This window comes from Rhinolophus hipposideros, assembly GCF_964194185.1.
Source record: "Rhinolophus hipposideros genome assembly, chromosome: 1".
Lineage (NCBI taxonomy): Eukaryota > Metazoa > Chordata > Mammalia > Chiroptera > Rhinolophidae > Rhinolophus > Rhinolophus hipposideros.
In genome coordinates this window covers 22097657-22120830 of record NC_138047.1, presented here as the reverse complement: position 1 = coordinate 22120830, position 23174 = coordinate 22097657, and the positions used below count along the sequence as shown (strand labels likewise).

Genomic DNA, 23174 nt, shown 5'->3' with positions numbered 1-23174 from the left:
CTGAAGACTAAAAGTAGTGATGACCAACAAAGTTAAGTCAACCCCATCTGCTGGGGTGGAGTGGGTGCTGACGGCAGGTAAGGAGGTGAGCGGGCAGAAGCTCAGCCCCCAGACGCCGGTCTGAGGCCTGGACACGCCTGCCCTGTACTCCTGAGTGTTCTTCAATGTGCTCACTCGCTACTTGATATGAGACAAGTCACCCACTCTTCTCACATTTCAGCTTCCTGAATCTTAAAACAAAGGTCTGAACCAGCAGCAGTCGGGGAGGCAGGGCTTTCATAGTTACAAGGTGCTAACAGCCCCGATGCCTCTGAAAGTCACATGTGTCCTTCTGGGAAAAAGTGGGCTTATTCTGTCCTCACCGTGGAGCCTACTCTGTCTGTTTGTTTTTCAATTAAGGTAGCCGAAGTTCTTTGATTAAAAAAATTAAAAAAAACAACGGTGCGACGTATATACAAAATTGAGATTTGAAGCATTAGCTGCCCTTCGTCTTTCCAGTTGTAATTAGTCAATGTCTTCTCCCTGTGTAAATGCCAGGAAAAAGAAGCTCTTAGGGGCAATGGAGATTGAATTCTAAAGAAGCATGATTCTACAAGGAAACCTGTACATTTTCCTGACTTCTTTCCAAACCTCTCTATTTCTTCACTTACACTCAACTCCAAGAGGCTGAATCTTTTTAGGCAAAACGAACAAAAAAGAAATCTTACTAAAATGGAGCCATGCTATGTGACTCCCTTGTAGGTAAAACAACCTTAACTGAAATCGTTTAGAGAGCTGAGTAACTATGTTTCTTGGACATAGTCTGAAAAAGATTGCAGCCTGAATTCTACCCTTTACTAAATTTCAAGACTCTATCAGATCCGTTACATAAGGAATGTATACAATACATATAGAGTCTTGCAACAGAGAAGTCATCAGACAGGATCTCCCTTCACTTGGCCAGGAGAGAAGGATATACTCACAGAACACGATAATTCATGGTCTGGGATGATAAAAGAAAAAGATGGCAATGTATGAACATGTACCGAGAGGTTGTATGTAAACATTGTATGTCCCTCTACATATGACTCCTTATGAAAATTCATGAAGAAAGCGTATCTTTGCCCTACAAATGAACTGTGTTGATGTATAGTAGGTATTCCATAAACCTTTCTTAAATAAGTGAAAGACATGGCTTCTCAGCACCAGAATGAATCAAGTAAAATTCAGTGTAATGCTAAGGTTATAAGCAAAAAACATATTGATAGAATGGAGTGAAAAAGTACCAGAAATAAATTGCTCAACAAACATTTATCGAGCACTTCCTAGGCCCCCCGAGATATAACGATCTGGTACAAAGTAAAAGCTACTCCCCCATCTCTCAACATCTTTTACTAACATCCCTTTATATTAATTCTGAAAAATGGTCCTGATTTTCCCCAGCCTGTTAACCCTACCTCTTTTAACTGGGTGCCCCAGAGCTCCGGTACAAACTGCCCTACTATTTGCAGATGACACTGCTTCCCTACTAGAGCTAACAGACCCCTGGGGAGCCTGCTTTCTCTGTGTGAAACTTATTCACCTCCCACTCCCTTAGGGCTGAGGATGGTGTCTCCCCAAAACTTCACTCTTCTGGGCCCAGGCTCACTGTTGTTTGAGTTAATGCCCTTCTTCCTGAAAGCACTTCCGGGTGCTAGGGGTTTAAGATTCCTAAGGGGAAGTGGCGGGTAATGAAGTTGACACATATAGTGAGGTCATTCCATTAAGGGCCTTACCTGCCAGGCTAAGGAAGAGTAATTTTACACTGGAGGTATTGGGTTATTACTCTGGGTAATCTTAAATTCATTATCTCTTTTAATATAAGGGTGGTAAATAATCATATCCATCCTTGAAAATAGCAATTATTTCACCAAAATGATGGTGAAAGTGGTATGGGAGAGTAAACCAGTTACAATATTATTGTTTAAGGGTACATGGATGACATGATGGTCTGTACCAGGACTTCGGGGGTGAGGCTGAAGAAACACCTAAGTTTTATCACACAGACTTGGTGATTAACTGGGTGTGGGGGTGAGGGTAGAGGAGATAAAGTAGAAGAATCATTACAGATAACTCCAAGATTTCTAGCTTGGGTGACAATAAGAAGTCTTTTCTATTTGGGATGCTGAAAAAGTTTACGAGATGGATGGTGGTAATGGTTACACAACCCTGTGAATATACTTTTTAAAAAGATTGTAAAACTCTTGCATTTTTTCAGGTAATGACATGTTAAAATAAATAGCAAAAAAAGTTGAGTGCATGAGGCAGAAATACTAAAATGACCAAGATTTGTACTAAATGATCCAAATATCTCCTCTCAAATACTAGAAGTTGGCATGGAGCCATGCTGTAGAAAAAAAATGAAACCCCTGTCACATGACTGCAGTAAGAGGAAGAACAGGAAAAAGGAGACCCGGTCCTTCATGCCTATGCTGCAGCTCTCACCATAAGTCTCAGCCAATGAGCCTAAAAGCACAGGAATTTGAAGCAGACTCTGTGCTATGAGAGGGCCTGAGGCTGGCACCCTGACCAAACCCACTGCCACACAGATGTGATCAAGGTCCCACGGGCCGCCCTCACGGATAACAGCCATGTTTACAAGGGACATGCAAGACTGGGATTCCAACTCAGCAAAAATGGTCTGAAAAGCATTGGTTTCTACAAGACTGCAATGGTTTCCAAGTAAGCCCCTTTTTCCCAGTGCAGTCTTAAGTGGAATCCCAATAAATGAACAGGAGCACAGTTCTGTTGATGAGAGCGTGCTAGAACCCACATTCCTGAAACACTCCCTGGAATACATTCAAGAATTCCAAGGGCTCCACCACATAGTCTAAACGCCACTGAGAAGGAAAGAGGCAAGAAAGTGGTTACAGAATCATTTAATTGGCTGAATCAAATGCTATGATAAGGAGCATTTAAACGGCAAATTCATTGCCACATGTTCGAGGACCCTGTTAAACTGACAGTTATAGGTGGAAAATAATTAAGCAGCCCAATGTATACATGGCATTTTCATTGAAAGGACAACCAAGATTTTTTCTATTTAGAGAATATCAGGTTCACTTATCCATTCCATAAATATGTATTGGACAACTACTAAGTATGAGATACTGGGTGACCAAAAAAAAAAGAGAGAAAAAATATAAGATATAGTCTCTCCCATTCAGGAGTTTGCAGTCTAGCAGGGAAGATGAATGCACAAACTATTCTGAGACTACAGGTGTCTCTCAGAACAAACAGGCAGGCTTACCCAGTATGGGCCACCTGCTGCGAGAGGCTAGAGCTCTTTTAATCAGACTGAGGACCAGGAAGCCAGGACAGGTACTAAGAAAGAGTGCCATGGATCCTAGCTGGAAAACAGATCTTCAAAGCAAAGAAGGCTAAAATCTTGAGACGGGCATTAAGGGCTAAAGGAAGAGAGAAATACCAGGAAGTGAATCAAGGACCAGCAGTGGAAATGGGCTGTCACACTGTTTCTTAAATGTGCTCCTCAAAGAACACCTACAGACAAAGGAGATAAACATCTACGAGAAGTTTGATGGCAAAGTCCCAAGAGGGGAATAAGGAACAATTTCTTTGATGTCTTCGTTTTATCTTTTAAAAAAAAATGTAAATGTTATACTTTGTTCTCTACCTACCGAGATGGGCAGATTCCCGTAGCACGTGGAACAGCACTGAACACCCACCGTTACACGTCTGCCGGTTAAGACGCCCTGGCCAGTGGAAGGGGAGGATTGGGCCATCATAGAAAGCAAAGAGCTGCTGCTTTTAAGTCAGCCTTTTAAACGTCCCCAGCTACACTTTCTAGGAATACATTTATAGTGTCCATGACGGAACAGGCAAAACCAAAAGGATATATTTTAAATGCCTTGGACATTGCATAAATTACAAGTGTTCTAGGAATTAAGGAGAGGAAGAGAGCATTTTAAACTGGGAAGATGATAGCTGGCTGTAGGAATATGGTAAGACTTGAGCTGGTCAATAAAAGATGGCCAGCATTTCCTTGGGTGCTTTTGGGAAGAGAAAAGAAGAAACAGCACTGAGGGCAGAGTAAAACAGTGCGTGACGGTGAATAAGCTTAGGTGAAGTTTAGGCACTGAATGGGCAAAGTCAAAAACAGAAGGATCTTGATATTTCTACTTTGTCCTGAAAATGACAGTAAATCAGTGAAGGTTTTTCATAAGGGAATGATATGGCACACTACAACTACCCAACCAATTCAGTTTATCTACTCATCTCTCCCCCAGATGTTTTTGTATCATGGATGACTAACTTTTATAATAAATGTCACATGGCTGCCCAACTGAATGTTCCTTTCATGTGTAATTCCCGGCATTGTTAAGTGACTAGGTCAGAAGCTACCACTACAAGTAGTGTTCAGGAATAATCACACCAAAGAGTTAAAATCCCAAATACGCGGGACAGGTCTCATAAGTCAGTGAAGAAGACGACAAATACTAACAATGGAAAAATGGGCAAAGGATGTGAGCATGTAATTCACAAGAGAAATAAGCGGCTTCAATCTCTTAATCTCCCATATTATTAATGTAATGAAAATCAAATAATGTGAAATTCTTTGTCTTTGAATTTGGCAAAGACTACTATAGATGCATAGAGCGCCTTTCTGGTGAAGGTGGAGGGTTACACCACTCTTATAGGCTGCTGGTGGGGAACCTTTCTGGAGAGAAATTTTTGCAATTCTGCTTGAAGAAATTTATTTTACAGAAATACCCAAACAACTACCTGTGACATATGTATAAGGATATTCACTGCAGCAGCATTTTATTAGTGAAACATTGAGAACAATCCAAACATTTATCAAAGAGCATTAGATAAATGAATTATGATATATCAGTATAATGAAAATTATGATGTATCTTTATATATCTGTAAAGAATGATATAGATCCATTTAGACTACATGAAACTAAAAAGTTTTTTCACAGCAAAGGAAACTCAACAAAACAGACGTCCTACTGAAAGGGAGAAGATATTTGCCAATGATACATCTGACAAGAGGTTAATATCCAAAATTTATAAAAAACTTATACAACCCAACACCAAACAAACCCAAACAATCCAATTTAAAAATGGGCAGAGGACCTAAATAGACATTTTTCCAAAGAGGACATACAGATGGCCATTAGACATATGAAAAGATGTTCAGTGTCTCTAATTATCAGGAAAATGCAAATAAAAACCAAAATGAGATATCATCTCACACCTTTTAGAAAGGCTATCATGAAACAAACAACAAGTACTGACGGGGATGTGGAGAAAAGGAAACCCTTGTGAGCTGTTGGTGGGATTGCGGATTGGTGTAGCCACTATGGAAAACAGAATGGAGGTTCCTCAAAAAATTAACAATAAAACAACCTTATGACCCAGTAATTCCACTTCTGGGAGAAATCCAAAACACTAATTCAAAAAAATATATGCACCCCTATGTTTACTGCATCACTATTCACAATAGCCAAGATATGGAAACAACTGAAATGCCCATCGACAGATGATTAGACAAAGAAATTGTGGTACGTTTATACAATGGAGTATTACTTGGCCATAAAAAAGAATGAAATCTTACCATTTGCAACAACATGGATGAACCTAGAGGATATTATGCTAAGTGAAATAAGTTAGACTGAGAAAGACAGATACCATATGATCGCACTTATATGTGGAATCTAAAGAACAGAGTAAATGAACAAACAAAACAGAAATAGACTCATACCTAAAGAGAACAAACTGATAGTTGCTAGATGGGAGGGGGGTGGGGGGATGGGTGAGAAAGGTGAGGGATTAGGAAGTACGGATTGGTAGTCACAGAATAGTCACGGGGATGTGCAATGCAGTGTGGGAAATATAGTCAATAATATTGTAAAAACTATATATAGTGTCAGACGGGTACTGCACTTATTGGGCGGGGATCACTTCAAAAATTATTACAAATGCCTAACGACCAAGCTGTACACCTGAAACTTATATAAAATAATATGGAATGCCAACTATAATTTAAAAACATATATACGAGATATAAAGTACAGCATAGGGAATATAGTCAATGGTGTAATAATCATGTATGATGTCAGATGGGTAGTGGACTGGTTGGGGTTGTCACTTTGTGAGGTGGGTAAATGTCTTATCAATATGTTGTTTTGTACACCTGAAGCTAATACAAAAATTAAATTAAATTTAAAAAATAAAGAATGATATAGATCTCTTTACAGTCATCTGGAAATACATGCCTGATAAACTGTAGAGTCCATAATGGTTGATGTAGAGTCCAAGATGATTACTTCATTCACTACTGGATAACCAGGGCCTAATTGCCTGGCTGAAGCTAGGTACTCAATCTGCGTGTAATGAATGGAGATTCCATCAAGTGAAAAAAATTGCAATGATAGGTCAGATTCCATTTTCCATTTTTGTAACACATACACATACTTTTTACACACACTCTCTTGGTAATAGTGGTTATCACTGGAGAGTGTGACTGGGACAGGATCTTCTACTTTTTACCTTGTTTTCAACTTTATAAATTTTAATTTTAAAAATGGTTTTGAAATGTATATTACTTTTTTGTAAGAAAAAAATAATCTAGAAGAGTTATGTACACCCTTTTCCTTTTGGTATTCTAAAGCTGAGTATATATAAGGCTACTGGGCATAAAGCTTTGGGCATAAAACCATCCTCTATGTTACTCAGGAAACAGGGAAGTTGGGCAGGAATAAGAAATAGGTGGTTAGAGACGGCAGAAGAATAAAGACAAGAAGGGAGGGTGCAGGGTGTGGCATATTTTGCAACCCTTGGTGTACACGCCTAAAATTACTTCCTCTTGAAGCTCACTACAAGCCATGTATTTTAAAAGGAATTTGGACGGACATGGAGAGGAGGTGTCAATGATACCATTTATGGAGGGCTTACTATGTATCAGGCCCTCTGGCAAACACTCTGCCTACACATAATCCTGACAACTAGCTAAGAGCTTTAAATATTGATGAGTACATTTTACCTAGGAGAAAACAGAGACTTTGAGATTATACGGTTAAACTGGATCCATCAGGCTCTGAGGTCTAAGCACGTCACTTAATTCTACTAAACTGCTCAAGGAACTAGCTGAATGGCAAGAAGGGCTCCAGTCACACGAGCCGAGCTGTGTGGCATCCAGCAAACTGTCATGACATGTGCTGGGCATTGTGTGAACTAGTCACCACCCTTACCACCTAGTTATGTAAACTAGGTGGGAACAGTGAAATCATTAGACCAAATCATTTTTATGGATTCCAACTTAGTTGTACTGTTTTAAACTAAGAATAAGATTCAGATATTTCATTTTAATTTGGAAACATGGTTCATGGGAATCCTGTTGGTTTACAAAAGCCAAATATTAAAACTTGGAAAAAGTGGAATAAGAATTTATTTGTGTTCATGATTCTGTGAAGCATATTTCAGAAGTCTTCAAAGGATGACAATACATATAGGAAAAATATAACAAATTGTAGATTAAGAGCTGCTTCCGTATTCCTATAGTAGTATAGCCAAAATCTTGCCTTCATTCAATAAGGGATAGAATAAATATTCTTAATTTACTTTTTGGAAAGAGGTGATCTTTTCTAATATAATTTGAAATGCTGATCCTCTGCTCTCCTGTACAGAAAACTTCTTAAAGGATGTTAATAGAGAAGTGCAAATCTCCTCCTTACTGAGATGTTACTTACACATCTAATCATGGGTCAGTTAAGTAGGAACGTGATTAAGTACTGGCCATATTACCTTTCTTCAATCATTTAAAACTTTTAAATATTTCAAGTTAAATACACATGCTGTTGTACAGTTTCATCTTCAATGTACATAATATTAATCATGAAAAATGGATCACATTCCCAGCACCGTTTTCTTCAAAGGATCTCAAAGAACTTTGCTAACTTTGGGTCCAAAGGCACCTGGGGAGGGGCACGCTTCCCAATGTGAGACTCACGGCCAACTTCCAGGCTAAGGCAACTAACTATAGCTTAAATCAGTGGCTTCCAAATTCTTTTTGACCCTGGTTTACAGCAAGAAAGACATTTTTCGTGACCTAAACACATACATATGTATGGCATGAACATAACTAAGACAAAAGTCTCATGAATTTATTCCTGCATGAAATGCACTCAGGTATTTTTTATTCTTTTCTATTTCACTACTACTACGATTACTACTACTACTACAACTACTACTACTACCATTGTTACTGTTGTAGTCAGTGTTGGTGACAATCCACTAAATTGATTTCATGACCCACTTGTAGGTCACGACCACTGTTGTAAAAAACACTGCCTTAAATGCCGAAATTACTTAGGACACTGCCCGAGGCAGCCTTCTCGCCCTCCACACTCTTTCTGGACCCACTGACCCTCTCTCCTGGCTCCAATGACCGTCTTTATGCGAGGCCATCAGTCCTGACCACCCTACAGGACTCTAGACTCAGACATCCAATTGCCTACTAGACAGCCCACTTGGACATTTCCAGAGCAACCTTAAAATCATGTCCAAAAACTGTATAACGACCATCCCCGAGCCTTAATAAATAGCACCAATTTCATTGTCTAAAACAGAAACCTGGGACTTAACTCTCTTCCCTTCCTTTCCTTCTCACAGCCAGTTAATCACCAAGTCCTGCTTATTGTGACTTCACACATCCTCAGCCCCACTCCCACACTTATCCTTCAGGACTCAGCTTAAATGTCACATTTTCAAGGGTCTTACCCTTTAATCCTTTAGGCCTGGCAAGGCCCCCTGGCTCCACATTCCCATAGAATCCTTAATTTCCCTTATCACGACTGAGTAGGCTTTAAATTGTCCTAGCCTGCCACTAATGGCTATTCAATAAATACCTATTAAATGAATACAAGTAAATTCTAGTATAAGATATGACAGGAAGCTACAGTTGAAGAAAGCTGAAAGAAAAAAAAGCCACTATGTGCAAAAAAAATAAAAACCAACCAATCAACCAAACAAAATGTACAATATATAAACCAACATCGGTGACATCTATGAAAGAAATTCTCCTCATTTCTAGGGTGTAGGGGTAGCAAGCAGAGGGCTCTTGGTGCCTATATTCAATCACCTTCTTATGAAAGCTTTGCCGAAGGAACATATCTAATCATCATGGTCTTTCTAGTTCATCAGAGATTATAGACAGGGAATTGTTTCTCCCATTTGACAAAGGAGAAGACTAAATTGCTTGCTCAAAATGACCAGCGTAAACCGGAGGGAGACAGATCAGATGTGGGCCACACATCTGCCTTGCTCCAGGCACCAGGCTCTGTCTTCCAGACTACCTGAGAATGCTACCGCTCCCGTTCCTGTGGCAACTCCTTCTGGACCATATTTCATGCAATCCTCATTAAGGTGCCCATTAAAGTCTTGCTGGTAATTGAAAAAAATATATATGTGCAATGCGAATGAGTTAATGTTAACAGAAGAACCTTAACTTTTGCATCTCCTGACTTTTGTACTTGTACGTTATACTTTGACCTTGCATTTTTGTGGGGTTCTTCACATTTTATGTGTAGGTGTAAAATCCTATTTGAGCTATAATTCCATTAGCCATACAAGCAACTTCATAGGCTATTATGTTGCATCAACTTTTTCTGTAGAAATAAATTGTTGAGGATATTATTCCTGGAACAGAATAAATTCTTGGAATTACTGAGTAACTTATGTACCGTACCACTGTTCCAAGAACACATTACTTATTTCATCATGACAAACTAAAGTTATTAATCTTTTGGCTTCCATTTCAACAATGAGAAATGCTGTGAGCTGCACAGACACCTGCATTACATTTCAGCTCAACTTTATATCATTCATAAACATCTCAGTTTTGGACACCTCGTCCAAACAAATGCTCACAGAATCCTCTACGCAGCATTCGATTTTATGAAACTATAAAAGTCCCTTGCTGTTAATTACAGAGACAAATGCCTCATCACACATTTGGTTACCAGATAGCATAATTAGTTTTCTCCATTAACCTTTCAGATATAAAATTTGATTTCCAAGTTAAAAAAAAAAATGGTAAAACCCTTGGAATTCAAATAGCACAGTATGTTTGTACATGTTCAAAAAAAAAGGCAATACTAACAAAACAATTTTATGGATTATTACTTAGAAGGATACTGATGGGAATACTGAAAGAAAATCTGTCTAAATTTCTTAATGATTTTATAATGTATGAGCCAACATGCATGTAATGAGCTGTCCTTTGTATGGCGAGGAGGCACAGTAACCTGACCATGAATGGAATGTGCCCTTTGATCTCTCTCCTGGGTGCTGACACGGCTGAGCCGGTCCATCACAGCCTTTCACTTGTTCCCCCTTCATACGGGCATGTGAGAGACAACCCAAGATGGAAGGATCTCAGCTCTGTGGCAATGCAATAGTTTCTCTCTGCTCAAAGCTAAATGAGCCCACGCCCTTGGCCTGCCAAGGCCAGGGCATGCTCCAGCTCACATATGCAGGGGTGTTTTGATTGTTGCAGTGATTAGACGGGGTGCTCCCAACATTTACGTGTATTTATGCTGCCAATGTTCAGAGGCCGGGATGAAGACCTCCTGCAGTACATGGGATAGTCCTGTACAAAAAAACTGTCTCAACTCCAGAGTGTCCCACTCAGATCAGCTAACTGGACGCAAATCCCATTTTAACATGTTTTAAATGGTACTCATGCACTTATTCAAAATTTTTTATTGAGAGTCAACTTTGCACTGAGTATTGCGCACTAGGAATACGGTAAGCGGAAGGTCTTGTCCTGCAGGAATTCCAGCTGAGACGCGAGGGACATAAAAGGATCATCCAGACAAGGGTGGCAGATGTCACTCTAGGCAGAGACCAGCAGAGCAGATGCCAGGGCCACAGTCCTACAGTATTCCGGAGGTGCCCTGACATTCTACATGAGTCTGCAGGGCCCCAGTGGGGCGGGGCGGGCACCCACAAAGGGCACAGTGGTGCATTTCAGAGTTACACTTTAGAAGGAGCCTGTCATTAACCTAATGAAAAAAAATACATAATGAAAAATAAACATCATATTTTACTCTTGTCAGTGTTGACATATTTTACTCTGGAATTATCAGATCCACTTGGCTACTAAGAAGGATGTATCAATGTTCACCTCGAAAGCCAGGGTGGGAAATTAGAAGTGAAAGAATTGAATCACAAAAGTTTCAAAATGGCCCATTTCGACACTTTATTTTGAATTTAAAATTGGACTCCTCACTCATGCACTGACCATCTGTTGATGTCTGTTATGTGACCGGCATGGCGCTGGGCAGGGGGGACACAGAGATGGTCCTTAGGGAGTTTACATCCCAGTGGGAGAGATTATAAAAGTCAACTAGGATAGCAATACGTGCAGGCCGCTGTGGTAAGGCCGGTGAGAGGGAATGGAGGAGACTACCTAAAGGAAGTTAACATCAGCTTGGAGTCTTTAGGGGTAAGACAGAGTCAGAGAAGAGGAAGCACGGGAGGCGGGAAGGGGAGTGACAGGCATAAACTCGAAGCAGACAGGTGCCAGTTTCTGTAGGGTCTTACTGGGGGTGCATGCGAGTCTGTCCTAGGAAAGCCACAGGCAGTGAAGCTCAGGCCTGGGAGCCCACAATGCTCGAAGGAGCTTCAAGGTACCCCCTGGGAGAATCACTGTAGGTTCAGCATCTGCTCCTTGAGCCAGCCCGCCCCCTTCCCCGCCCCCCACCCCCCACTGCTATTACATCCCTTCCCAGGTACCGTTCTTGCCACTAATCTGCTCACTTACAAGAATAACAGACTTGCTTTGTAAATGTCTCCTAGGTCTATTTTGAGATGCAAACACACTGTTCCAAAATCTTTATCTTATAGATGGCCACATTATTCTCTCCCAAATGTAAAAACCCATATTCCCATGGGAACCAGAAAGGCTAAAAATTGTTAATACATCTCCTTAGAGTCTGCCCTTTGTGGAGATTTTTTTTTTTAATGAGTTGGTCACGATCATGTAGGAAAAGCAAATGATCCCAACACCCAACACATGATTTCACTCCCAGTGCGGTGGCTGAGCCCCAAAACAGAAGGAGGCAGCTTCCCCTGAAGACAGGAGCCCTGGTGAGCAGGCATAACTGGTGAAACCATGTGCAGGGGCCGTTCCCTAACAAACGAGACTTTTGCCAAGGCCTGTTGTTGTTTAATGCCTGCCTTTATTATCTTAAATTACAGTAAGGAAACTTGTCTCTTGTGCACCCAAGAACTAATAATGTCAAAATCAATTTATAAACAGGGCAAAGCTATCTTAAGTACCTCCATAAAGTTGTACCAACGTTACAGCAGTATTCGCAACCAGCAGAGCATATGTTACTTTTCAGTTTTGGTTTTCAACATGTAGCTGGCTTTCAAAAAGATTTCAAGTTGAATCTCACACATCAACATCAGAAATCCCAAATTTCTATGCTAGTTTAGTATATTCACAAAGCTTCTTCCATTTAAATGAGGCATATTTTAGTTTGGCTCACTGAAAGTGTCTAAAACCTCAACATAGCAGTATATTTTAAAACAAATCTGCACAGTCCCATACAACAGTCCAATATATTCATACATTTAAATAACAAAGATTTGGACTTTTTTTTGAGATACCTTCCAATTCAGAAGGAGAAGGGAATAAGAAGAATACAGCATTTTCTACTTTGAAAAAGTGTTTTACCCTATAGGATTTCCTATACGTTGTAGGGGAACCCGATGGGGGGAGGGGGGCAACGTTACTATTCTATTCTAGAAGATAAGAAATCCCTCAAGAGTTTTGTCCAAGGTGTTATGAACTGTTCGCGTGCGATCCCAACCACGCTTTTCTCACTTTAAGCCTGACTTCTCTCCACTGTAGAAACTGAAAAGGTATCTAGGCAGTGTTTCACTTGGACTTGAAAAACTAAGAGGAGAGGCAGGACTGTAACACGCAGAGTGTGGCCATGGGGTAAGACACGGGAGGAGACTGGAGGCGGGTTTGGAGGAAGGAGGATGGTGAAAGGGAAGAAGGTGAGAAACCGGTAAAGGTGGTCCAGGGAGGAATGATGAGAGACCAGGGACACCAGCAAATGCTTTTAGTAAGGGGGGAGGAGGAGGTGAGGCTAGAAAGGTAAGCTAGAAACAGTCAGGGAACAGCAAAGGGAGGAGAGTGGGGCCTCGCTTCCTCAGAGGCTGCACATGGCCAAGCGGAAAGAATGTGGGAAGCCGAGTCCAAACCCAGGCCCCTATCTACCAGCTGTAGGACCTTAGGCAAACCGACATTTCCAAAGGCCCATGTTTTTGTAGAAATGGGCATGATAATACCTTCTCAGAATTGGTGCAAGGGGTAACTAAGATGCAGTACAGGAAGTGGCCAGCATACATTAGATGTTAAACAAACCTTAGTTCCTTTCTTCCCAAAGGGGTCCTGGGCTTGCCCACATTGAAGCTTTTGCCCACCCTACTCCTTCTCCCTATGGTGCCCCCTTGACATCTGGAAGTCGCGCTCTGCTGGGGAGAGGTTGGGGGGGTTACTGATTAAGATCAGCCCCTGTGGGCTGAATGGGAGAGGTGGGGAGAGGACTGCAGGCAGCTCTGACATAGCGAAGAGAGTGCTGAACTGGATATAACTACTAATTACTGTGTGACTTTGCGCAAATCACTTCCGTCTCTGAGCTCCGCTTCCTGTTTGTCTAACACATATAACACCAACCTCATGATATAGTTGTGATACTAACTAAATAATAAAGGAAAGCATGAGACAGGCCTAACTGCAAACGCCTCCCAAACTCTGGGCAGTAAGTAATATCTAAGAAGGACTAAGTCCACATCCACAGCTGCAGAAACACATTAATCTGTGTACTTCTGTTCAAAGACACCGTCAGTGCTGAAGTTTCCTTGAGAGGCTCTCTCATCTTGAACTTTGCTGGCAATTGTTTTTGAAGCCATTTCTTTTGGATCTATAGTATAACTAGGTATACTTTTAGTGCTGCAGGAAACCTTGGAAACCAGCTAGATGAGGCCAGAGCTTTTTAAATTGTGATGAGGGCACACTAAAGGTCCTGCAAAGGCCCACAGAGGGGGGCGGCGGCAGAGGAGTGTGGGGTGTGGTACAAGGTGCTTGGGTCTCCTAGTCCTGCTTCAAGCAACCCCACCCCCTTTCACCTGTTGGACATATTAGGGGTTCCACACGGGAGTTCACTGAATGAAGCATTTCTTGGGGTTAAGGGCATGGTTTTGAAGACAGATAGATCCTGGTTTTATCCTGGTTCTGTCATTGGGTAACTGCGAACTCCTCAAATTCGTCATCCATAAAGTGGGAATAGCTTTCTTGGGACAATTACTGGGATAAAATATACAAAGCCAGTGGAATAGTGCCTGACACACAGCCAGCTCTCCATACATGACACCTACTATTATTGGCCACATTCCTAAGCCCAAGAGCCACTCTTAGTGTCCTGTCCCCTTTACTCTGCCACCAAAAAAGGGCAGAGCTGACATGAAAAACATTAGGGACATGAGAACATAGTGCGGCCATGGTGCTGAGCGTGGAACTTCAGAGAGGAGAAGCAGAGGTGAAACATTCTTGTTTCCAAATTACGTACCTTTTTGGGGGCGGGGTGGGGGGGACTTTCTTTTTCTTTCTTTTGGAACTTGGTTTTACTTGAGGTTGCTTCTCACTCTTGGAACTCCAGCCACAGATACAGTGAAACATCACAGCCTCCTTCTTGGAAGGAGGCCCAGCTCCTGAGCCGTTCTAGGCCAAACAAGAACCGGGCAGGACCCAGGCCACTGGACACTAGGGGACAAGCGCGCCCATGTCGCACATGGACCCTCCCATTTCTCAGGGAGGAGAATTACACCAGGGTTAGGGCCTCACTCCCTCATTTGAAAGAGTGGGAAGGAATTTTTCTGAGTGTGTCATCTTTGAGGAGACTTTGGGGACTCTGGTGGGGGCAGCTGTCACCAGGAAAGCCACTGAAAAGAGATTAAAAAATTCAGAGATCTCAACCCTGCTTACTTGGCATGGCTATGACACCCTATGCTTCATCTTCTGGAGGCTGACTATTAAAAAGAACAAGGCCTGGCACATAGTTGGAGTTCAGTAAATATTTGTTGCATGAATAAATGAATGCGATGAAACACCTGAAAAATAGACATGTTTCAAATTTATATACTATAATCATAAATCTAAACCAACATTCAATGTATAAAAAGAGATTTTATTAAATGTTTGTGTTATTACTCTGAATAATAAGTTAATTGTCCCATTAAAATACTTTCAAAAAGTGCCTTGCTACCAGCTAAGGTCTCTTGGATGATCTTGAACTTGCCTCTTCAGGTTCTGCTGTTTATGAGCGAGTCACTTAACTCTGAGCTTGTTTCCTCCTTTGGGTAGTGGGGCAGATAACACCCACCCTAACTACCTCACAGGAACACTGTGAAAGTCATGAGATGACAGATGTGAAAGTACTTTCCGAACTATGAAGTGCAACCCTCACTGAAAGTCAGATTATAATGACCCTTATCCCTCTGCTATGGCTCCCATCACCCTCCCACCTGCAATCTTCTCCAGCTCCCTCTGCCTGTTCGAATCTTTCCTGAGTTCAAGGTCTAGCCTTTCAGGAGCTCTCCCCCGGATCCTGAAATGGCTCCTTCCCTTCCAACTCTGCTTTTGCCCGTTGCCCTAATGGTTCACCATGGTCATTTAAGTATAGGTCACACAGAGAGGTGATCCAGTGGAGTGTTTATGGCTCAGGCGAACTTGCATGGGATCCCAGCTGTGGCACTTGCTATCTGAGAGACCTCTGGCAGGCCACCTAGCATCTCTAAGTCTCACCTACAAAACGGGGACGATAAGGACTCTTGCTGAGAGGAGTAAACTGAGATCATTCACATAAAGTACTGCGCACACAGTAAGCGCTCAGCTGTAGCGGTTATGACGACGGAAGCTTGCTCCTTCACTGTGTCCTGAATGTGTCCCATCTCCCCAGCTGTCTCTGTCCCATCCACTTCTTTGGTAACCCCCAACCCCACTCCCATTCTAGAAAAGTGCTGAGTGCATAGCATCTTCCCCCAAAACACCTGTTGTTGAATTGATTAAAAGGAATTAAGTTATTTTCCAAACAGGGCTCAAACCTTTACTATCACCGATCATAGCCAGCTTGATCAAGTCAGTGCCCACAGGGAAAAGTAACCTCTTCTGGCCCTATTATCACATTAAAAGTGTGAGAGTGACTCCCGAAGCACACAGCCAAGCCAGTCGCACCACTGGGATGTCCAACCATGTCCGATGCCCTCCATCGTCAATAACCCGAAGATATTCCAGAGAAATAGATTTCCTGTGGGAACTTCTGCTAAATGCTGGGCCACTCTCTTTCCGTGAGACATGAACTTGAATCTTAGAGGTGCAGATAGTATCAAAGATAGCACATATGTTTGAACACTGAAAATCCCATACAACATCCTGAGGGCCGTGTTTTAGGGTGAAACAGGTCTTCCTGTGTTTTGCGAACAAACTCCCTTGGATGTCATAAACCTCACCCTGAATTCCACACCCCGAATATTACCCCGAATGAATAATATTATGGACAGACACTAGTGACTTGCAAAACAAACATGATTTAAGTCTATGTTTTGGGAAGAATAACTGTAAACAAAGAATGTCCATTTTGTAACACCATCAACAACAAAATTCTTAAGTTCATAGGCTATCCATAACTACTCCCAGTTGCATTAGAAATTGTGTGTGTAATCATTTGCTCTTCCACGTTTAAAAAGAAATTGACCTGGAGATTACAAAATAAAAATGTTTTCTGGGAACCACATCACACCTTCCCCAGAATGAGCAAAAGACTTAGAAGTAACCCGGGCACTCTTTCACGCTGTTGTCTTTTGTCTCTTGATGTCTAAGGTTTTCCTGCCCAATAATTAGGAGAGTTTATCCCAATCCTGGTCTTTCTTTGATGTTCTCTTACCTTCCTGGACTCGAGCAAGGCAAAAGGAAAGCAGCAATGTCAGCCCCTTCAAGAGTATACATTTTACTGAGTTCTGAGCACTAGTGTCTTCATCTTCTACTCTCTCAGACCCAGAATTCACCTACTGCAAAGTATCCTTACTATTTCGCAACTACATAGCAGAAGGGTGGGGGTAAAGCCAGCTTTGTTGGAGAACACGCAACCAAGAACATGACGCTCCATTTCTATGATAAATGTAAATTTTCTTCTAATAGGCAAATTCTTCGTTTCAAACGGCTAAATCGGGTGGTACCTAGATACAGAATTCCAAGTGCTCAAGTTTAGGGAACTGAAACAAGTGTCATTCTCCTTCTGGGTCCTAGCATTTCACTTGACGATGAACCTTTGGGATTTCAGTTGTCCCACCAGTAAACAGGTCCTGAGAGCACTTGTCGCCCACAGTATTAGTCTCTCCCTTGAAGGAAAGATCTATGTTCTTTCAATAATTGCTTCTGTAAAAAATGCTGATATTTCCCTCTTATTTTACCTCTAGTAAGTCCTCTGTAGCCCACCCTCCTCTTCCTCAAAGCAAAATAGGGAGATCCCGGTCACAACTCCACGCCCTCAGGCTTTCAAGTTGTTGTAGTTGATAATGCTACTCACCATGGGTCTGAGCAGCAATCCTGCTTCCTTAAGCCCTATCAGCTCTCCCCAGGGATATGGCAATTCTTCCCCTTGCTTTTAATCTTTCTTGCCCAGACTTTCTGCCCTTCTCTACTTCCTTGGAATGCAGCATCCAGCCCTCCCCCTATTACCAACGGTGGAGAGGCATCCAGGATGGGCAAGGTCATAGCCAAATGCCACCGTTTACTCTCCACTCTGATTTCATGGGTCCTTCATTCCTAGAGGCAAAATCCTAAGTTGCTGAATTTTTGGCTCATGGTCTGCAGATAACAAACTGCACAAGCAAGATCCTTCGTGTACGGTATTTGTACCCAAAACTACACCTGGAAAGAGAAGCAACATTTTGGGCTACCTACTCCTCTATCATGCAGTTACACTTGCGAGAAAGTCTCAAAGACCCTGCTTCTGCTCTGTTCCTCCCCAAGCCCAGCTGGGAAGGAGGAGGGTAAGAGCAAAGCAAGGCTAGTCTCTGATCCCAGTGCTGACATGAAATGAACAGAAAGCCCGGAAAACGAAGAGTGAGGACTATCAAGAGGGGGTTAGGCGGACAATCACACTTTTATTTTCCTTACGCTGTTTGACTGTAGATTTAATTCAATTTTGCCATGGCAGGATTAACAACCAGGCCACAAAGGTGAAGGGACATTATAATACGACAGCGTATTAATCCTCTATCCCACCCAAGGCAGAAGCAAAACCAAACAAATAGCAGCTTCCTGGAAATTGAATTTCTGTTATCCAGATGTCAAAGATGTAATACCCCAATTACACAAACTATTGCCAGTGAAGCATGCCAGCAAATATGCAAAGTAAATGGGGTGAACGCAGAGAGACAAAAATGCACCGTCAGCATCTGGCTCTGGGAGTGAGTGATAATTAGCACTGTGTGTAGACACTAATAAACATTTATGTCTGAAATTACAACTTTTAGCAATGTTAATACGGGATATATTGGCAATCTGTAAAATAAAAGGTCTTGAAAAGAATGTCATACATTAAGGAATGGCTGACATTTCCCGTTCTGGAACAATCCCTTTCCTCCCTCCCCCTCCAGCCCCCCCAATTGCAAATGGCCACGCTGTTTTGCTGAGAATTTAATTGACATAGGAACATACCTAAAAAAATGGGTTGTGTCTCTTTGGCCTCCCCATTGACATCGTTGCTGAATTCTGAAATCTTATATACCTCATGCTGATAATCTGGGACGAGAAAACAAGCAAAAATTAGAATTCTAATGGCCTGCAAGATATGAATAAGCAATAAAGACTAGAATCTCATCATATATATTATGGATAACCTATACTTTAACTTGTAAATATAATTTTCCAGGACTCGGTAAGTCATAGAATTTGTAGTCACTGAGAATCCCTAAAACTTTGCTTACTCTGACTAAAGAAGTACACAAACTTGAAATATTACTTTGACTTTAGCTCTGTTTGATCACACCATTTCACAGTAAATTTGGCCCACAGATGCCAATTATTAGGCTTCTTTTCTTTCAAATGACAAAGATGTTTATAAGGAAAAGAAACCTTGCCCAATCATAGGCCAGGGGAGGATTCCAAATTTATCTCCACAACCCATTTTCATGAGCATATGAATAACAGTATGCTTTAGAGTTACGTGGCACTCTCAGTTTACCCAGAAAAGTCCCCACCTTTAAGTAGCTTATAGGCAATCACACTGGAAAAATACTGATTTGTTGTTTCATATATAGTATAATTTGGATAAGAAAGCAAGATTCTCATCTTTTATACAAGTGACTCTTCTGCATTCAGCTACTGCACTTTAATATGCAGTGGTTTATTTTCTAAAAATGCACCTGCAGTGCAGAGAGAAGAATCAGACCCATAATTTCGTGGGGGAAAAAAACAACAGAAAAACTTGCTATGTTGGTCAAACTTTAAAAATACAGTATTTCACAAGCTTCTCTATGGAGGCTACTGTGCTTTGGCAATCTATTTCTAAAATGTAGGATTGCCTAGGTAAGAAAACAGAAGTTCCTTCTTAACAACTATTATCTTTTTTTTTTTCGACTTGGACCTCTCAGGACAAAGTCTACAGAACTACTCTCACTTTTAAGATAAAGTCGTAAATTCCCTGAGGTCATAAATAAAAGAGCAGCTCACATTCCTGAATGAATCAGATAGACCCATAAGCCAGTCACAAAGGGAGGGAGAGATATTTAAAGTACAAATGACTGAGTAATCAACAGTGCTGGGGAAAATGTACATAGAAAAAGGAAAGGGGCAAATATTTTGAATACGTAAAATTATTTCAGGTCTCTTTCATTGAAGAGTGTCAAACTAAATCAGGGGAAACTGATATGAGTAGATCTTCAAAATGTCTATAATAAAACCATTTTCAGACTAACCTAAAGTAGGCTTTATTGAATCTATATCATACCAGTAGTCGTAGTTTAGCTTAGTTTGAAATGCTCTGTTACTTGCAACTGCTCTCTAATTTTCATCTGCTTACTACACGTGACTTCTCCAGGTTATTACAATTGCCTTTTTCGCTACTCTGATTCCATAGCTAGACAAAGCAAAAAGTGGACAGGTTCTGGGGTTTGGTTTTGACCTCAAGTTGTTTTAAAGAAGGTATTTCAACAGGATGGTTTGGAACTCAATATTAGGACTTGTGACATTGCCACGAAAAAAAGTCACCTGCCTGTCATTTTAAGTGACACAATGCATTTTGATAAACATATCTTTACATCTTCTATTAAGTTCTGACCTTTTTTTAAAAAAAAAAATAGTCACATCAGGAAAATAAAGACTAACAAGTAACTGAACACAGACTGTTCAACTGATGACACTGTGCAACTTGGTGTACACCTGTTAAATCGTCTGGAACTGGCTGGATTTTTATGTTTTAAATACTACTTATTTGACTGCTAAGTGATCTATCCTGAAGCACCTTTCCAAATCACGTATCTAGAAAAGATGCTGGATGTCAACAATTCGTACGTGGGCTTGTACGTCTCACGAGCTTCTTTCTCATTCTTAAAAGAACCATCACCACCTTTTTTGCTTCTCTTTGGGGGGGGGGGAATAAACACAAAACAAAAATAAAAACGAAAAGCCCAAGACCACAACCGTTGGTCGGGATGATGTGCCCACACGGCCTGGTGGAAAGGCAGCTCCCCCCCAGCCCCCAACCCGGCCGCAGGAGTGGAATACCAAGGAGGGCTCTCGGCTCCCCAAGTGTCATTGTTTGCTAATTGCCTGAGTGCCCCGCGACTCGTGTACGCGGAACCCCCACCTCCCGCCTCCCCCGGCACAACTTTGCCCGCCGCCCGCCCGGCCCGCCTCGGCAGGGGACGCGGGGGTCCCGGAGCCCCGCAGCGGGACGAGCCGCGGGGACGCGGGCCGCGCGCGGGGCTGTGTACGCGGCGCCACGTCCTTCGCCGCCGCCGCCCGGCCCGGCCCGGCCCCGCTTACCTCGGCTCACCAGTTTGAAGCTCTGGGATTTCCTGCTCCTCTTCCTCTCGGAGAACTCCATGGTGCGGGCGGGAGGCGGGAGGCAGGGCTGCGGCCGCGCGGAGGGAGCGGCGGCCGAGGCGGCGGCGGCGGCGGCGCTCGCTCGTGTCCCCCGGCCGCGGGGGCGCCGGGACCAAGGTCCGTTCCTGGAATCCGCAGGGGGGAGGCCGCGGGCGGGGAAGAACCGCCTCGAACGCGCTCGGGGGCTGCGGCGCGCGGGGCTCGGCAGGGGGTGCTTCCCCGGAGAAGTTGCCCCCGCCCGGCCGCCGCCTCCGGGTCCCCTCCACGCGCCCCCCGACCCCGGCTCCTTCCCGGCTTCTGGGAAAACGCGGCCGGAGCCGAACTTTCCGTGGGGGAGCGAGTTGGGGGCGGGGAGGGCGGGCCGGGGCCGCGGGCGCCCCGGGATGTCGCCGCGGGCCGGCCTGGGCGCAGCTCCGGACGCGGCGGCGGTGGCGAGCGCGGCCCCGGGGACGCGGCGGGCGGGCGGGCGGCGGGCGGGCCGGGTCGGGGCGCTGGCCACCCCCGCGGGAGGAGGGGCGCCGGGAGGAGGCGGCGCCGCCGGGACCCCAGGGCCACCTGCTGGCGGAGCGCGGCCGCCGCCATCCCCGGGGGCCCCGGCAGCCGCCACCCACCGGCCTGGCGGCGCGCGCCTCGAACCGGAGCCGGAGGCCGCAGCGCCCTCGGCCGGGCCCCGCCGGCCTTCCCCCGGGATCCGGGGCCGGCGCCGCGGGGGTCGCGGAGTCGGGGCGCCGCTCCCCACCGGCCCCCGGCCGCCGCTGCCTGAGGCCGATCTTGTCGTAAATCGTCCTGGGTATCGGGGACCCTCCTGGCCAGCCCCTCCTTGACTTGAGATCCAGGATGTCCAAGGGCCAGACTCGCTGGTTTTAGGCAAGTTTTAGGAAACACAAATACCCAAAACTTACCCATCTGCGCTCTGCAAGGAAACGAAGAGATTTTAGAATTTACTGGTGAGAAGTATATTGAAAGTCAGCTTCAATTTATTACCCCAATACAAGGAGGGATGTAGGAAGATCTGGAGTTACATTCAAGGAGAGAACTTGGAATGTGGGACTCCAAGGGGGTGGAAGGATGAGGGGTGCAATGTCAGTGGCTGTTTGATCCCTCCGCTGCCTCTTAGGGAAGAAATGGCCAAGGCAGGTACAGGGGGCTCTGCCACTTGATGTAGTTAGTGCCAAAATAATTGACATAAACAGAATACTTTTATTACTTTTATATAATATTCTTGTCTGGGGAGCTAAGAGCACCCCATTTCCTTCTCACAACATCTTTAAGTTGGGGATGGAAAAGAATTTTACACCAACTGGGAATGGCAGTACAGGATCTGACATGCTTTCAAGTACCTCTCCAAACTGATCATTTCTAGACTCAAATGCAGAGAGTAAAAAGATGGACAACCCATTCAGCATTGGCAGATTCAGGTGGCCCCAAAAGAGTAGAGAGGAATAAGGGAAAAGGGTATCTTGATAAATGTAGTAAGTTCTATGGTGGGCCTCACTCAAATGAGGTGACAGCCACTCAGGGTCCACTCTTACTGATCAGGGACATAACAGAGTAGGACAACTTTCAGGAAGGGGGATGTTGGAGGCAACTAGCATAAACATACACACACTTGGGAAACAAAACCAAGGAACAAGAATACCAACCACGAAGTAGAAGCAGGGCCTGGTACACATCCTGAGGTCTTAGGCAGTGAGGCTTAAGTGGAGAGTAAGTGGGGAGGCGGGCTATACCTGGCAGGTACCAGGAGAATTGTTCATTCAGTTCACTCAAGCAAACCCTGAAACAAGAGGTTCTTAGCCTTTTTGGTCACTATCTCCTTTAAGATTATGTTCAAACCTCAAGGCCCTTTTCCCAGAAAATATGTTTAGGACAAACAAAATTTTGTATAGATTTCTTAGACCCCGTTGGCGCTCTAAAAGGTGGCAGAAGGGATGAAAGTGATAACAGGGATTAATTCAACTACTTTCTTTTGTTCTCTTCTATTTTTCCCCTCTTTCTTTCTT

At 43.4% G+C, this 23174-nt stretch overlaps 1 protein-coding gene across 18 annotated transcripts in view; it reads right to left on the bottom strand.

Annotated features, from left to right (window-relative positions):
* The window catches only part of BEND7 (BEN domain containing 7), an 84657-nt gene extending 63083 nt beyond the window's left edge, over positions 1–21574 (bottom strand). For 8 of the 18 annotated variants that reach the window (XR_013993960.1, XM_081058733.1, XM_081058734.1 and 5 more), the window contains exons 1-2: positions 21112–21311; positions 18784–18867 (exon numbers count right to left, since the gene is read on the bottom strand). Coding sequence is in view for 9 of the 18 variants with exons in the window: in XM_081058733.1 (XP_080914859.1) it covers positions 18784–18867; positions 21112–21172 (145 nt within the window). In the remaining 9 variants the exon portion in view is untranslated. Of the gene's footprint in view, positions 1–18783; positions 18868–21111 lie in introns of all 18 variants that reach the window. The other 10 variants (XM_081058727.1, XM_081058728.1, XM_081058724.1 and 7 more) reach the window with 4 other exon arrangements.
* Positions 21575–23174: the final 1600 nt, after the last annotated feature.